General features: G+C 38.4%; 1 protein-coding gene across 6 annotated transcripts in view; it reads left to right on the forward strand.

The window, feature by feature from the left end:
• syne1b (spectrin repeat containing, nuclear envelope 1b) overlaps positions 1-18,872 on the forward strand; it is a 199,198-nt gene that overhangs the window by 141,395 nt on the left and 38,931 nt on the right. For all 6 annotated transcript variants that reach the window (XM_079833876.1, XM_079833877.1, XM_079833873.1 and 3 more), the window contains 4 exons: positions 1,459-1,670; positions 4,190-4,390; positions 4,640-4,768; positions 4,869-5,081. In XM_079833876.1, coding sequence (XP_079690002.1) covers positions 1,459-1,670; positions 4,190-4,390; positions 4,640-4,768; positions 4,869-5,081 — 755 coding nt within the window. The remainder of the gene's footprint in view (positions 1-1,458; positions 1,671-4,189; positions 4,391-4,639; positions 4,769-4,868; positions 5,082-18,872) is intronic.

Genomic DNA, 18,872 nt, shown 5'->3' on the forward strand with positions numbered 1-18,872 from the left:
GAGATGGTTCTTAATGTGTTTTTGTACAGTAATTTATTGGCGACAGGCAGCATTAAAGGGTTAGTTCACCCAAAAATGAAAATTCTGTCATTAATTACTCACCCTCATGTCATTCGAGACCCGTAAGACCTCCGTTCATATTCGGAACACAAATGAAGATATTTTTGTTGAAAGCTGATGGCTGAGAAAGGCTTCAGATAGGCCTCCATTGGCATTCAGTACACTTATACTCCCAAGACCGATAAAAGGCACTTAATGTCGTTACAAAGTCCATCTCACCACAGTGACTCTACAATAATCTTACAATGCGACGACAATAGTTTTTGTGCGCAAAAAAAATCAAAATAACGCCTTTATCCAGCTTGTTATTGCCTTCCACGTGTGCCTCCACGACACATGCGCGAGAATATGACGTAGCGCCGGGGTTTGGGAATCCATGAAATGCACACTCTAACCCCATTTTGAGCACTACGCCGAGACCTAAAGCACGATCAATGTAGAATCCAACAGCTGAGATACGCGCGTCTTCCTCTGATTGTAAACAAATCACTTCTGGGTCATCTGTCCGAACGCCGGATCTGCGTCCTATTCTCGCGCATGCGTCGTGGAGGCACACACGGAAGGCAGTAACAAGTTGGAAAAAGGCGTTATTTTGATTTTTTTTGCGCACAAAAACTATTGTCGTCGCATCGTAAGATTATTGTAGAGTCACTGTGGTGAGATAGACTTTGTAACGATGTTTTGAGTGCCTTTTATCCGTCTTGGGAGTATAAGTGTACTGAATGCCAATGGAGGCCTATCTGAAGCCTTTCTCAGCCATCAGCTTTCAACAAAAATATCTTCATTTGTGTTCCGAATATGAACGGAGGTCTTACGGGTCTCGAACGACGTGAGGGTGAGTAATTAATGACAGAATTTTCATTTTTGGGTGAACTAACCCTTTAAACCATCAATATTAAATGTTTGTTTATTGCTTATGAATTTCCAAGATTTTCTATATCAGGGGTTTTCAAACGTTTTAATGGCAAGGATCCCCAAACAATCCCCTTGTGAGATCAATTCTTTTTCAGGCTTACACTATAATACAATTATAATAGCCTATAATATAATGATTATGATTTACTCACCCTCAAGTCATCCTAGGTGTATATGACATTCTTCTTTCAGACGAATACAATCAGATTTATATAAAAAATGTCCTGGTTATTCCAAGCTTTATAATGGCAGTGAATTGTTGCTTCGTTTTTGAAGTCCATAAAAGTGCATCTATCCATCATATAACTGCTCCACACGGCATATATATGCATATTTAAAACTTTATAAAGTAAATTATCTAGCTTCCCCCAGATCACCTTCCGTATTCAACTATTCAACCGTATTATGTTACTATAAATTGTGACCCAGATGACACATGCAGTGATGCAGAGCTCTTAACAGATGATGTTGTCATTTGTGCAGGTGTGATTGAGCGCTGGGAGCTGCTGCAGGCTCAGGCTCTCAGTAAAGAGATGCGCATGAAGCAGAATATGCAGCAGTGGCAGCAGTTCAACACAGACCTGAACAGCGTCTGCAGCTGGCTGGACCAGGCAGAAGAAGAGCTGGAGCAGCAGCAGGGACTGGACCTCAGCACGGACATACAGACCATTGAGCTACGCATCAAGAAACTCAAGGTCAGACACGGTTATTATTGTTCTTAACTAAATCTATTATTTTAAAATGAACAGTAAATTAAATAAAACTGAAATAAGATATAAAAATATTAGATGAAATACATTGGTAAAACTTTACAATAAGGTTAACATGAAAAATGAATGATACTTCTGCTGCATTTATTAATCTTAGTTATTGTAAATATATACTAATACATGTTTAAGGTCAAAGTTGTGTCTGTTAACCTTAGTTAATGCACTGTGAACAACATTGTCATATCCATTACCATGCCAAACACTCCTAGAGTTGTCACGACCAAACTAACTTTAACAAAGTTTAATAAATGCTGTAAAAATATATTGTTCATTTGTTAGCTAATGCATTAACTGATGTTAACAAATAAGACATTATTGTAAAGTGTAACCAAAACATTTAAGTACTAAAATGACTAAAACTGAAAAAAATAAAGAGACATATAAATATAGACTTGACAAAAGCACATTACTAAAAGCACAAACAAAATTACTAAAACTTAACCCTTTAAAGCCAGACAATTAAAGGTTTTTTTTTATAACACTTTACAATAAGGTTTCATTAGTTAACATTAGTTGATGTATTGACTAACATGAACTAATCATGAGCAATACATTTGTTAACGTTAGTTAATAAAAATACAGCTGTTCATGGTTTGTTTATGTTAGTTCATGGTGCATTAACCAATGTTAACAAGATTTTAATAAAGTATTAGTAAATGTTGAAATTTATGCTGCCTTCACGTGCTATCGGAAATTTCCTAATTCCCACTTTAGAAGTCGTGATTACGAGCTTGTTGCATTCAAGTGCTTTGTTGTCGGAGTGAACAGGAATCATGGTTATTCTTGCCTATTTATTGCCAAAATCTTATTAAAACCAACATCATATGTAGTCTCCCATGCACCGACAACCATATAAACATTCCAGATAGTCCGCTTTCTGCTGATTCTGTAATTTCAGTCAAATGCAGGCTATTTTTGCTGTGTACCAAACAAACAACACGCTTCATATGATTACTCTTACATGTAAATATGTACTACATTAATGTCAAGACAAGACGACCTAAAAAAAATAAATAAAACCACACCTGCCACAGCAGTCTAGTTCTCCCCGTCCCCGCCACCATGTTTAAAGCTTATGACACGCCCATCTCGGGAATTGGGGTATCAAAATTATTTCCGAACTTCCCAGTGGGAAACACGACATCAGAGGACGTTCATGTGCAATTTTTACCCAGGAAACTCGTATTTACGATAATTCCGATAGCACGTGAAGGCAGCATAACATTAACAAAAGATAAATAAATGCTGTAAATGATGTAGTTAACTAATGTTAACTAGTGAGTTTTATTGTAAAGTGTTACCATTTTTTATTATTATTATTGAACAGTTTATTAAACCTTTAGGCAAAATCTGAAAAAGTAAAATCTAGAAAAAAAGTTTATATATATGTGTAAGGTTTAGTCCACTGGAGGCAAGCTTGCGAACTCAAATGCAGTTTATTCAAAGATCCAAACATGAAACAAAGTCTTGGCTTGGCACAACAAGACACAAAGACTGGCATGGCTAACAGAAAACACTCAACGAACAGCAGGTTACAAGGTTAATACCAGACAAGGGAGCAAGGCTAACATGAGGGCTTAAATACACAAGGACTAATGAGTAAGACAAGGGACACCTGTGAACAGTGATAAACATTGAACCAATGACAGAACAGAACTGAGAAACCACATGACTAAATAGACCAATGACAACATGACACATGAAACTAGCGAATCACAATACAATGGAGCACATGGCAGGATCACATGACAAACAGGAAGCATGAACAAGACCGAAAACATGACTGAAATAAACATGAAAATAAAAGACATGAAGCGTGAACATGAACAAGACCCAAAACCATTACATAGTGTTATTGTTGAGTATCAAATTTGATCCATCAGGCTTTTATGGCTCATATAGTATGATATTGAACCAATCAGAAAAAAGAAGGACAACACAACAGGGGCACGTTCAAAGCTCAAACCGGTGCGCAACGTTTTGCTACGGTTTCCAGTTGAACGTCATGTTTCCTGGAAACGGTGTGCAACGGGTTTGAGATACGTTTTCTCTCGTTTGGTGGGTGTGTCAAAAATGTCAGCCCAATCAGTAGCAACATGTATATAAACCACGCGGTATTAAAGAGACAGCTCGCACAATGGGTCCAAGTAAAGTTGTTTACAAATGTGTCCGCTGCAGCTCAGTATATGCAACAATTGAAGATATTAGAAGACATGATTGTTTTATAGTAAAAATATAGCATATCAACATGATGATGTAGTTGTTTATATTTTTAGCAAGTTATTTTTAGCAAGTTTAGTAAGTTTATTTATATACCAAATTTCATACACAATGGAAATTGAGTGCTTTACATAAAAATGAGAAAGAAAATACAAGGTATTAAAAAAGTAAGAAGGATTTTTCATGATTGACTCTTTTCTCTGTTGACCTGTGACTCCGCGCAGGAGCTGCAGAAGGCTCTGGATAAGCGTAAGGCCATCGTGCTGTCCATTAACCTCTGCAGCGCTGAGTTTGTGCAGTCGGACAGCGAGGAGGCACGAGACCTGCAGCGACGGCTGAAGGAGATGAATAACCGCTGGGAACGCCTGAGCAGCTCTCTGGATGAGTGGAGGAATGCTCTCCAGCATGCTCTCATGCAGTGCCAGGCAAGAAACACCTCACCAACAACTGATCTTGAAGCTGTTATAAGATGTTCACAAAATGCTGCAAAAATGCTACAGACTGCATACTACTTTGTAAAAAGTGTGACGTGCGAGAGCACTATTTTTGGAATCAAAGAAACAAGTATTGGATTTCATTCAGCAAATATGATGCAGCGTGGTGTAATTGTTTAGGTTGCTGAAAACGCAGACAATGTAAAAGCATCTGATTCTTGTTTTTTTCCTAATGCTCAGGATTTCCATGAGATGAGTCACGGTCTCCTTCTGTGGCTGGAGAATATCGATCGCAGGAGGAATGAGATTGTCCCGATTGACCACACTCAGGACAGCGATACGCTACAGGACCATCACAAAACGCTTCTGGTAAAGGATTTCTCTTTTCTGTTTATACCCCAAAATATATAGTCATATTTGGGTTACAACTTGCTTGGCTTGTTTTGACGAAACGCTGATTGTTCCACAGCAAATCCGTCGAGAGTTGCTGGACACGCAGCTGAAGGTGGCGTCCCTGCAGGACATGTCCCTTCAGCTGCTGGTCCACTCGGAAGGCAGCGACTGTCTGGAAGCCAAAGAGAAGGTACATGTGATCGGGAACCGACTCAAGATGTTGCTGAAGGAGGTGACACGAGACATTAGAGAGCTGCAGAAGACCCTGGACATCACCAGCAGTCAGCAGGTTAGTTACCAACAATGTCGCAACAACATGGATGCCACCAGCATTTGCCCGCAATTGACGGAATTTTCTGGCTTTTTCACTATCATACAGTACCCTATTACGCAACTAAAAAAATGCTGGCGGGCAAAGAGTTAAATGAATTACATTTAATTTTGTTGCAAATAATGCAAATAAATTCATTCATCCAAATGTTTCTAAATCAGTGGTTTTCAACTGGTGTGCAACTGATTTAAATTGTCATTATTAATATAAGTAATGATATTATCAGTAGTAATTTAATATTTAGTCTAAATTCTTTTCTTTTTTATTATTATTTCACTCTTAATTTCGTTTTATTGTAGAACATACAGTTCTTTAAACTTTAAATGAATTGTGGTTAACTAATTTACCTTATTGATTGAATATAACTATATGAATTAATACATATAAGTATATACAGTATATTACATTTCTTTTAATATTATATTATACAATATAGGGGCCTTAGAATATTGTGTTCTGGAAGCCTTCAGGTCAAAAAACACTGCTCTTAATGAATATTTAATGTGTGTTATTTTATTAGGGGCCAAGCACCGAAGGTGCGAAGGCACCTATTGAAACCGTTCCCGTTCCTATTATTATTAGGGGCCAAGCACCGAAGGTGCGAAGGCACCTATTGAAACCGTTCCCGTTCTTATTATTATTATTAGGGGCCAAGCACCGAAGGTGCGAAGGCACCTATTGAAACCGTTCCCGTTCCTATTATTATTAGGGGCCAAGCACCGAAGGTGCGAAGGCACCTATTGAAACCGTTCCCGTTCCTATTATTATTATTATTAGGGGCCAAGCACCGAAGGTGCGAAGGCACCTATTGAAACCGTTCCCGTTCCTATTATTATTATTATTAGGGGCCAAGCACCGAAGGTGCGAAGGCACCTATTGAAACCGTTCCCGTTCTTCTTATTAGGGGCCAAGCACCGAAGGTGCGAAGGCACCTATTGAAACCGTTCCCGTTCTTATTATTATTATTCATCTTCTTCTTCTTCTTCTTCTTCTTCTTCTTCCGCCGCGAAGTCTATGGCAGCCCATAGAACCGTATGGTAAAAAGTTGTGAAATTTGGCACACTAATAGAGGACAGTCTGAAATGTCACCGTAGCAAATTTGGAGTCTCAAACTCAATCCCTCTAGCGCCACCATCAGTCCAAAATTTGACTCATGTTTATGCTTATAACTTTTGAACCATAAGGGCTAGAAACAAAATTATTTTTTCCTCTGATTCCTTGGCTCAAGACGAATCGATTGCACCCTATGACGTCATTTTCCGTCATAGAAATTTTCCCGCCATTTTGAATTTTCCGAAAAACCTACTTTTACGAACTCGTCCTAGACGGTTCATCCGATTTGCACGAAAATTGAACCAGATCATCTTCAGACCATGCTGACAAAAAATCTTGCAAATCAAGTTGATTCGTCAAATCATTTGCGATAAACGCGCAAACAAATTTTACGTAGCGGTTGCAAAAACACACTTAAGGCAATATCTCCGCAACGCTTTATCGTATTCAAACCAAACTTGGTACATGTCATCACAAGCATGACTTGAGGCAACATACAGCGTTTCGGCGCAGCACCACCTACTGGTCCGGAGATACGAAAAAATGCTATTTTTGCTTATAACTTCTGAACTGTTTGTCCAAAAATCATAAAAGTGGTCTCGTTACATTCAGGACGGCATGCCGAGTCGTCTGATATTCAATTTTACCATATCGGCCATTTTGGCTGTCGGCCATTTTGAATTTTGTCAAAAAATGCTATATTTTACAAATGCATTAGTATATTGTTACTAAACTCGGTATGTGACTTCCATGCTATGCCCTGAAGGTACTCAAAAAGTTTTAGGGCAGTGCCACCTTGTGGTCAAAAGATATAACAAACTTGACAAAAATGCTAATAACTTTTGATTAAATTAGCCTAGTATATTGAAACTGGTCATAATAGAGTCATTGGCTCATGCCGATTCAATTGCAACCTATGATGTCATTTTCGGTCATGATAATTTCCCCGCCATTTTGAATTTTCCGAAAAACCTACTTTTACGAACTCGTCCTAGACGGTTCATCCGATTTGCACGAAAATTGAACCAGATCATCTTCAGACCATGCTGACAAAAAATCTTGCAAATCAAGTTGATTCGTCAAATCATTTTTGATAAACGCGCAAACAAATTTTACGTAGCGGTTGCAAAAACACACTTAAGGCAATATCTCCGCAACGCTTTATCGTATTCAAACCAAACTTGGTACATGTCATCACAAGCATGACTTGAGGCAACATACTGCGTTTCGGCGCAGCACCACCTACTGGTCCGGAGATACGAAAAATTGCTATTTGCTTATAACTTCTGAACTGTTTGTCCAAAAATCATAAAAGTGGTCTCGTTACATTCAGGACGGCATGCCGAGTCGTCTGATATTCAATTTTACCATATCGGCCATTTTGGCCGTCGGCCATTTTGAATTTTGTCAAAAAATGCTATATTTTACAAATGCATTAGTATATTGTTACTAAACTCGGTATGTGACTTCCATGCTATGCCCTGAAGGTACTCAAAAAGTTTTAGGGCAGTGCCACGTTGTGGTCAAAAGATATAACAAACTTGACAAAAATGCTAATAACTTTTGATTAAATTAGCCTAGTATATTGAAACTGGTCATAATAGAGTCATTGGCTCATGCCGATTCAATTGCAACCTATGATGTCATTTTCGGTCATGATAATTTCCCCGCCATTTTTAATTTTCCAAAAAACCTACTTTTGCGAACTCGTCCTAGACGGTTTGTCCGATTTGCACAGAAATTGAACCATATCATCTTCAGACCATGCTGACAAAAAATCTTGCAAATCAAGTTGATTTGTCAAATCGTTTTCGATAAACGCGCACACAAATTTTGCATAGCGGTTGCAAAAACACTCATAAGCCTATATCTCCACAACGCTTTATCGTATTCAAACCAATCTTGGTAGATGTCATCACAAGCATGACCTGAGGCAAAATGCAGAGTTTAGGCGCAGCGCCACCTACTGGTCCGGAGATACAAAAAATGGCTATTTTTGCTTATAACTTTTGAACTGTTTGTCCAAAAATCATGTCTTCCGCACCATGCTTTGAAGGTACTCAAAACGTTTTGGGGCAGTGCCACCTTGTGGTCAGAGGTTATAACAAAATTTACAAACATGCTAATAACTTTTGATTAAATTAGCCTAGTTTAATGAAACTGGTCATAATACAGTCAATGGCTCATGCCGAGAACAGAGATACTAATTTTTCCATATTTGGTCAAACATCCTGTCCTCAATGTTCTTATTTGATCAAAACCTACTTTTTCAAACTCATCCTAGACCGTTTGTCCAATTTCCACCAAAATCGAATCGTATCATCTTCAGACTGTGTCAACAAAAAGTTAGGGATTTTGCATCAATAGATGAAACCGTTTTTGTAAACCGCAACGACGAAGTTGAGCCATTATGCCAAAATGACTCTTGAGGCTGTATCTCTGCAATGCTTTGACATATTGGCATCAAACTTTGCATGTGTCATTGTTCCCTTATTCTGACCACACCACATCAATTTCGTATCTGTGCCACCTATTGGTCAAAAGTGATAAACCATTAACTTACATTATCAGTGACTCAATATATGATATTTCAGCCATTTTGCCTAATCTTCTTAAACTGTATAATTGTTCATTGTTGCAGTTGGTCTGACACTCTCAGACTACAATGCATTTTCAGCCTTTTGCTTCAAATCATCTTAAAACGTGATTAATTGCTCATTGCTCCAGTTGATCTGACACTGCCAGCCATTTTGGCATGTCTTGTCTTCTTCTTTGCGCTTGGCCCCGGTATTGCTGCTTGCAGCTATATTTATTATTCATCTTCTTCTTCTTCTTCTTCTTCTTCTTCTTCTTCCGCCACGAAGTCTATGGCAGCCCATAGAACCGTATGGTAAAAAGTTGTGAAATTTGGCACACTAATAGAGGACAGTCTGACATGTCACCGTAGCAAATGTGGAGTCTCAAACTCAATCCCTCTAGCGCCACCATCAGTCCAAAATTTGACTCATGTTTATGCTAATAACTTTTTAACCATAAGGGCTAGAAACAAAATTCTTTTTTCCTCTGATTCCTTGGCTCAAGACGATTCAATTGCACCATATGACGTCATTTTCCGTCATAAAAATTTTCCCGCCATTTTGAATTTTCCGAAAAACCTACTTTTACGAACTCGTCCTAGACGGTTCATCCGATTTGCACGAAAATTGAACCAGATCATCTTCAGACCATGCTGACAAAAAATCTTGCAAATCAAGTTGATTCGTCAAATCATTTGCGATAAACGCGCAAACAAATTTTACGTAGCGGTTGCAAAAACACTCTTAAGGCAATATCTCCGCAACGCTTTATCGTATTCAAACCAAACTTGATACATGTCATCACAAGCATGACTTGAGGCAACATACAGCGTTTCGGCGCAGTGCCACCTACTGGTCTGGAGATACAAAAAATTGCAATTTTTGCTTATAACTTCTGAACTGTTTGTCCAAAAATCATAAAAGTGGTCTCGTTACATTCAGGACGGCATGCCGAGTCGTCTGATATTCAATTTTACCATATCGGCCATTTTGGCTGTCGGCCATTTTGAATTTTGTCAAAAAATGCTATATTTTACAAATGCATTAGTATATTGTTACTAAACTCGGTATGTGACTTCCTTGCTATGCCTTGAAGGTACTCAAAAAGTTTTAGGGCAGTGCCACCTTGTGGTCAAAAGATATAACAAACTTGACAAAAATGCTAATAACTTTTGATTAAATTAGCCTAGTATATTGAAACTGGTCATAATAGAGTCATTGGCTCATGCCGATTCAATTGCAACCTATGATGTCATTTTCGGTCATGATAATTTCCCCGCCATTTTTAATTTTCCAAAAAACCTACTTTTATGAACTCGTCCTAGACGGTTTGTCCGATTTGCACGAAAATTGAACCAGATCATCTTCAGACCATGCTGACAAAAAATCTTGCAAATCAAGTTGATTTGTCAAATCGTTTTTGATAAACGCGCACACAAATTTTGCGTAGCGGTTGCAAAAACACTCATAAGCCTATATCTCCACAACGCTTTATCGTATTCAAACCAATCTTGGTATATGTCATCACAAGCATGACCTGAAGCAACATGCAGCGTTTCGGCGCAGCGCCACCTACTGGTCCGGAGATACAAAAAATGGCTATTTTTGCTTATAACTTTTGAACTGTCTGTCCAAAAATCATGTCTTCCGCACCATGCTTTGAAGGTACTCAAAACGTTTTGGGGCAGTGCCACCTTGTGGTCAGAGGTTATAACAAAATTTACAAACATGCTAATAACTTTTGATTAAATTAGCCTAGTTTAATGAAACTGGTCATAATACAGTCATTGGCTCATGCCGAGAACAGAGATACTAATTTTTCCATATTTGGTCAAACATACTGTCCTCAATGTTCTTATTTGATCAAAACCTACTTTTTCAAACTCATCCTAGACCACAATTTCCACCAAAATCGAATCGTATCATCTTCAGACTGTGTCAACAAAAAGTTAGGGATTTTGCATCAATAGATGAAACCGTTTTTGTAAACCGCAGCGACGAAGTTGAGCCATTATGCCAAAATTACTCTTGAGGCTGTATCTCTGCAATGCTTTGACATATTGGCATCAAACTTTGCATGTGTCATTGTTCCCTTATTCTGACCACACCACATCAATTTCGTATCTGTGCCACCTATTGGTCAAAAGTGATAAACCATTAACTTATATTATCAGTGACTCTATATATGATATTTCAGCCATTTTGCCTAATCTTCTTAAACTGTATAATTGTTAATTGTTGCAGTTGGTCTGACACTCTCAGACTACAATGCATTTTCAGCCTTTTGCTTAAAATCATCTTAAAACGTGATTAATTGCTCATTGCTCCAGTTGATCTGACACTGCCAGCCATTTTGGCATGTCTTGTCTTCTTCTTTGCGCTTGGCCCCGGTATTGCTGCTTGCAGCTATATTTCATCTTCTTCTTCTTCCGCCACGAAGTCTATGGCAGCCCATAGAACCGTATGGTAAAAAGTTATGAAATTTGGCACACTAATAGAGGACAGTCTGAAATGTCACCATAGCAAATTTTGAGTCTCTAACTCAATCCCTCTAGCGCCACCATCAGTCCAAAATTAGACTCATGTTTATGCTAATAACTTTTGAACCATAAGGGCTAGAAACGAAATTCTTTTTTCCTCTGATTCCTTGGCTCAAGACATTTCGATTGCACCCTATGACGTCATTTTCCGTCATAATAATTTTCCCGCCATTTTTAATTAACCGAAAAACCTACTTTTGCGAACTCGTCCTAGACGGTTCATCCGATTTGCACGAAAATTGAACCAGATCATCTTCAGACCATGCTGACAAAAAATCTTGCAAATCAAGTTGATTCGTCAAATCATTTGCGATAAACGCGCAAACAAATTTTATGTAGCGGTTGCAAAAGCACTCTTAAGGCAATATCTCCGCAACGCTTTATCGTATTCAAACCAAACTTGGTACATTTCATCACAAGCATGACTTGAGGCAACATGCAGTGTTTCGGCGCAGCGCCACCTACTGGTCCGGAGATACAAAAAATGGCTGTTTTTGCTTATAACTTTTGAACCGTTTGTCCAAAAATCATAAAAGTGGTCTCGTTAGATTCAGGACGGCATGCCGAGTCGTCTGATATTCAATTTTACCATATCGCCCATTTTGGCTGTCGGCCATTTTGAATTATGTGCTAAAATGCTATATTTTACAAATGCATTAGTGTATTGTTACTAAACTCGGTATGTGACTTCCACTCCATGCCCTGAAGGTACTCAAAAAGTTTTGGGGCAGTGCCACCTTGTGGTCAAAAGTTATAACAAACTTGACAAAAATGCTAATAACTTTTGATTTAATTAGCTTAGTATAATGAAACTGGTCATAATACATTCATTGGCTCATGCCGATTCAATTGCATCCTATGACGTCATTTTCGGTTATGATAATTTCCCCGCCATATTTAATTTTCCAAAAAACCTACTTTTGCGAACTCGTCCTAGACGGTTTGTCCGATTTGCACGAAAATTGAACCAGATCATCTTCAGACCATGCTGACAAAAAATCTTGCAAATCAAGTTGATTCGTCAAATCGTTTTTGATAAACGTGCACACAAATTTTACGTAGCGGTTGCAAAAACACTCATAAGGCTATATCTCTACAATGCTTTATCGTATTCAATCCAAACTTGGTACATGTCATCACAAGCATGACTTGAGGCAACATGCAGTGTTTCGGCGCAGCGCCACCTACTGGTCCGGAGATACAAAAAATGGCTGTTTTTGCTTATAACTTTTGAACTGTTTGTCCAAAAATCATATCTTCCGCACCATGCTTTGAAGGTACTCAAAACGTTTTGGGGCAGTGCCACCTTGTGGTCAGAGGTTATAACAAAATTTACAAACATGCTAATAACTTTTGATTAAATTAGCCTAGTTTAATGAAACTGGTCATAATACAGTCATTGGCTCATGCCGAGAACAGAGATACTATTTTTTCCATATTTGGTCAAACATCCTGTCCTCAATGTTCTTATTTGATCAAAACCTACTTTTTCAAACTCATCCTAGACCGTTTGTCCAATTTCCACCAAAATCGAATCGTATCATCTTCAGACTGTGTCAACAAAAAGTTAGGGATTTTGCATCAATAGATGAAACCGTTTTTGTAAACCGCAACGACGAAGTTGAGCCATTATGCCAAAATGACTCTTGAGGCTGTATCTCTGCAATGCTTTGACATATTGGCATCAAACTTTGCATGTGTCATTGTTCCCTTATTCTGACCACACCACATCAATTTCGTATCTGTGCCACCTATTGGTCAAAAGTGATAAACCATTAACTTACATTATCAGTGACTCAATATATGATATTTCAGCCATTTTGCCTAATCTTCTTAAACTGTATAATTGTTAATTGTTGCAGTTGGTCTGACACTCTCAGACTACAATGCATTTTCAGCCTTTTGCTTCAAATCATCTTAAAACGTGATTAATTGCTCATTGCTCCTGTTGATCTGACACTGCCAGCCATTTTGGCATGTCTTGTCTTCTTCTTTGCGCTTGGCCCCGGTATTGCTGCTTGCAGCTATATTTAGGGGCCAAGCACCGAAGGTGCGAAGGCACCTATTGAAACCGTTCCCGTTCTTATTATTATTATTCATCTTCTTCTTCTTCTTCTTCTTCTTCCGCCACGAAGTCTATGGCAGCCCATAGAACCGTATGGTAAAAAGTTGTGAAATTTGGCACACTAATAGAGGACAGTCTGAAATGTCACCGTAGCAAATTTGGAGTCTCAAACTCAATCCCTCTAGCGCCACCATCAGTCCAAAATTTGACTCATGTTTATGCTAATAACTTTTGAACCATAAGGGCTAGAAACAAAATTCTTTTTTCCTCTGATTCCTTGGCTCAAGACGATTCCATTGCACCATATGACGTCATTTTCCGTCATAAAAATTTTCCCGCCATTTTGAATTTTCCGAAAAACCTACTTTTACGAACTCGTCCTAGACGGTTCATCCGATTTGCACGAAAATTGAACCAGATCATCTTCAGACCATGCTGACAAAAAATCTTGCAAATCAAGTTGATTCGTCAAATCATTTGCGATAAACCCGCAAACAAATTTTACGTAGCGGTTGCAAAAACACACTTAAGGCAATATCTCCGCAACGCTTTATCGTATTCAAACCAAACTTGGTACATGTCATCACAAGCATGACTTGAGGCAACATACAGCGTTTCGGCGCAGCGCCACCTACTGGTCCGGAGATACGAAAAATTGCAATTTTTGCTTATAACTTCTGAACTGTTTGTCCAAAAATCATAAAAGTGGTCTCGTTACATTCAGGACGGCATGCCGAGTCGTCTGATATTCAATTTTACCATATCGGCCATTTTGGCTGTCGGCCATTTTGAATTTTGTCAAAAAATGCTATATTTTACAAATGCATTAGTGTATTGTTACTAAACTCGGTATGTGACTTCCATGCCATGCCCTGAAGGTACTCAAAAAGTTTTAGGGCAGTGCCACCTAGTGGTCAAAAGATATAACAAACTTGACAAAAATGCTAATAACTTTTGATTAAATTAGCCTAGTATAATGAAACTGGTCATAATAGAGTCATTGGCTCATGCCGATTCAATTGCACCCTATGATGTCATTTTCGGTTATGATAATTTCCCAGCCATTTTTAATTTTCCAAAAAACCTACTTTTGCGAACTCGTCCTAGACGGTTCATCCGATTTGCACGAAAATTGAACCATATCATCTTCAGACCATGCTGACAAAAAATCTTGCAAATCAAGTTGATTTGTCAAATCGTTTTTGATAAACGCGCACACAAATTTTGCGTAGCGGTTGCAAAAACACTCATAAGCCTATATCTCCACAACGCTTTATCATATTCAAACCAATCTTGGTATATGTCATCACAAGCATGACCTGAGGCAACATGCAGCGTTTCGGCGCAGCGCCACCTACTGGTCCGGAGATACAAAAAATGGCTATTTCTGCTTATAACTTTTGAACTGTTTGTCCAAAAATCATGTCTTCCGCACCATGCTTTGAAGGTACTCAAAAAGTTTTGGGGCAGTGCCACCTTGTGGTCAGAGGTTATAAAATTTTTTACAAACATGCTAATAACATTTGATTAAATTAGCCTAGTTTAATGAAACTGGTCATTATACATTTATTGGCTCATGCCGAGAACAGAGATACTAATTTTGCCATATTTGGTCAAACATCCTGTCCTCAATGTTCTTATTTGATCAAAATCTACTTTTTCAAACTCATCCTAGACCGTTTGTCCAATTTCCACCAAAATTGAATCGTATCATCTTCAGACTGTGTCAACAAAAAGTTAGGGATTTTGCATCAATAGATGAAACCGTTTTTGTAAACCGCAGCGACGAAGTTGAGCCATGATGCCAAAATGACTCTTGAGGCTGTATCTCTGCAATGCTTTGACATATTGGCATCAAACTTTGCATGTGTCATTGTTCCCTTATTCTGACCACACCACATAAATTTCGTAACTGTGCCACCTATTGGTCAAAAGTGATAAACCATTAACTTATATTATCAGTGACTCTATATATGATATTTCAGCCATTTTGCCTAATCTTCTTAAACTGTATAATTGTTCATTGATGCAGTTGGTCTGACACTGTCAGACTACAATGCATTTTTCAGCCTTTTGCCTAAAATCATCTTAAAACGTGATTGATTGCTCATTGCTCCAGTTGATCTGACACTGCCAGCCATTTTGGCATGTCTTGTCTTCTTCTTTGCGCTTGGCCCCGGTATTGCTGCTTGCAGCTATATTTCATCTTCTTCTTCTTCTTCTTCCGCCACAAAGTCTATGGCAGCCCATAGAACCGTATGGTAAAAAGTTATGAAATTTGGCACACTTATAGAGGACAGTCTGAAGTGTCTCCCTAGCAAATTTGGAGTCTCTAACTCAATCCCTCTAGCGCCACCATCAGTCCAAAATTAGACTCATGTTTATGCTAATAACTTTTGAACCATAAGGGCTAGAAACGAAATTCTTTTTTCCTCTGATTCCTTGGCTCAAGACGATTCCATTGCACCCTATGACGTCATTTTCCGTCATAAAAATTTTCCCACCATTTTGAATTTTCCGAAAAACCTACTTTTACGAACTCGTCCTAGACGGTTCATCCGATTTGCACGAAAATTGAACCAGATCATCTTCAGACCATGCTGACAAAAAATCTTGCAAATCAAGTTGATTCGTCAAATCATTTGCGATAAATGCGCAAACAAATTTTACGTAGTGGTTGCAAAAACACTCTTAAGGCAATATCTCCGCAACGCTTTATCGTATTCAAACCAAACTTGGTACATGTCATCACAAGCATGACTTGAGGCAACATACAGCGTTTCGGCGCAGCGCCACCTACTGGTCCGGAGATACGAAAAATTGCTATTTTTGCTTATAACTTCTGAACTGTTTGTCCAAAAATCATAAAAGTGGTCTCGATACATTCAGGACGGCATGCCGAGTCGTCTGATATTCAATTTTACCATATCGGCCATTTTGGCTGTCGGCCATTTTGAATTTTGTCAAAAAATGCTATATTTTACAAATGCATTAGTATATTGTTACTAAACTCGGTATGTGACTTCCTTGCTATGCCCTGAAGGTACTCAAAAAGTTTTAGGGCAGTGCCACCTTGTGGTCAAAAGATATAACAAACTTGACAAAAATGCTAATAACTTTTGATTAAATTAGCCTAGTATATTGAAACTGGTCATAATAGAGTCATTGGCTCATGCCGATTTAATTGCAACCTATGATGTCATTTTTGGTCATGATAATTTCCCCGCCATTTTTAATTTTCCAAAAAAACTACTTTTACGAACTCGTCCTAGACGGTTTGTCCGATTTGCACGAAAATTGAACCAGATCATCTTCAGACCATGCTGACAAAAAATCTTGCAAATCAAGTTGATTTGTCAAATCGTTTTCGATAAACGCGCACACAAAATTTGCGTAGCGGTTGCAAAAACACTCATAAGCCTATATCTCCACAACGCTTTATCGTATTCAAACCAATCTTGGTATATGTCATCACAATCATGACCTGAAGCAACATGCAGCGTTTCGGCGCAGCGCCACCTACTGGTCCGGAGATACAAAAAATGGCTATTTTTGCTTATAACTTTTGAACTGTTTGTCCAAAAATCATGTCTTCCGCACCATGCTTTGAAGGTACTCAAAACGTTTTGGGGCAGTGCCACCTTGTGGTCAGAGGTTATAACAAAATTTACAAACATGCTAATAACTTTTGATTAAATTAGCCTAGTTTAATGAAACTGGTCATAATACAGTCATTGGCTCATGCCGAGAACAGAGATACTAATTTTTCCATATTTGGTCAAACATCCTGTCCTCAATGTTCTTATTTGATCAAAACCTACTTTTTCAAACTCATCCTAGACCGTTTGTCCAATTTCCACCAAAATCGAATCGTATCATCTTCAGACTGTGTCAACAAAAAGTTATGGATTTTGCATCAATAGATGAAACCATTTTTGTAAACCGCAGTGACGAAGTTGAGCCATTATGCCAAAATGACTCTTGAGGCTGTATCTCTGCAATGCTTTGACATATTGGCATCAAACTTTGCATGTGTCATTGTTCCCTTATTCTGACCACACCACATACATTTCGTAACTGGTCAAAGTATTGGTCAAAAGTGATAAACCATTAACTTACATTATCAGTGACTCAATATATGATATTTCAGCCATTTTGCCTAATCTTGTTAAACTGTATAATTGTTAATTGTTGCAGTTGGTCTGACACTCTCAGACTACAATGCATTTTCAGCCTTTTGCTTAAAATCATCTTAAAACGTGATTAATTGCTCATTGCTCCAGTTGATCTGACACTGCCAGCCATTTTGGCATGTCTTGTCTTCTTCTTTGCGCTTGGCCCCGGTATTGCTGCTTGCAGCTATATTTATTATTCATCTTCTTCTTCTTCCGCCACGAAGTCTATGGCAGCCCATAGAACCGTATGGTAAAAAGTTATGAAATTTGGCACACTAATAGAGGACAGTCTGAAATGTCACCTTAGCAAATTTTGAGTCTCTAACTCAATCCCTCTAGCGCCACCATCAGTCCAAAATTAGACTCATGTTTATGCTAATAACTTTTGAACCATAAGGGCTAGAAACGAAATTCTTTTTTCCTCTGATTCCTTGGCTCAAGACAATTCGATTGCACCCTATGAGGTCATTTTCCGTCATAATAATTTTCCCGCCATTTTTAATTAACCGAAAAACCTACTTTTGCGAACTCGTCCTAGACGGTTCATCCGATTTGCACGAAAATTGAACCAGATCATCTTCAGACCATGCTGACAAAAAATCTTGCAAATCAAGTTGATTCGTCAAATCATTTGCGATAAACACGCAAACAAATTTTACGTAGCGGTTGCAAAAGCACTCTTAAGGCAATATCTCCGCAACGCTTTATCGTATTCAAACCAAACTTGGTACATGTCATCACAAGCATGACTTGAGGCAACATGCAGTGTCTCGGCACAGCGCCACCTACTGGTCCGGAGATACAAAAAATGGCTGTTTTTGCTTATAACTTTTGAACCGTTTGTCCAAAAATCATAAAAGTTGTCTCGTTAGATTCAGGACGGCATGCCGAGTCGTCTGATATTCAATTTTTCCATATCGGCCATTTTGGCTGTCGGCCATTTTGAATTATGTGCTAAAATGCTATATTTTACAAATGCATTAGTGTATTGTTACTAAACTCGGTATGTGACTTCCACTCCATGCCCTGAAGGTACTCAAAAAGTTTTGGGGCAGTGCCACCTTGTGGTCAAAAGTTATAACAAACTTGACAAAAATGCTAATAACTTTTGATTTAATTAGCTTAGTATAATGAAACTGGTCATAATACATTCATTGGCTCATGCCGATTCAATTGCATCCTATGACGTCATTTTCGGTCATGATAATTTCCCCGCCATATTTAATTTTCCAAAAAACCTACTTTTGCGAACTCGTCCTAGACGGTTTGTCCGATTTGCACGAAAATTGAACCAGATCATCTTCAGACCATGCTGACAAAAAATCTTGCAAATCAAGTTG

Source organism: Gobio gobio (genome assembly GCF_949357685.1).
Source record: "Gobio gobio genome assembly, chromosome: 13".
Classification (NCBI taxonomy): domain Eukaryota; kingdom Metazoa; phylum Chordata; class Actinopteri; order Cypriniformes; family Gobionidae; genus Gobio; species Gobio gobio.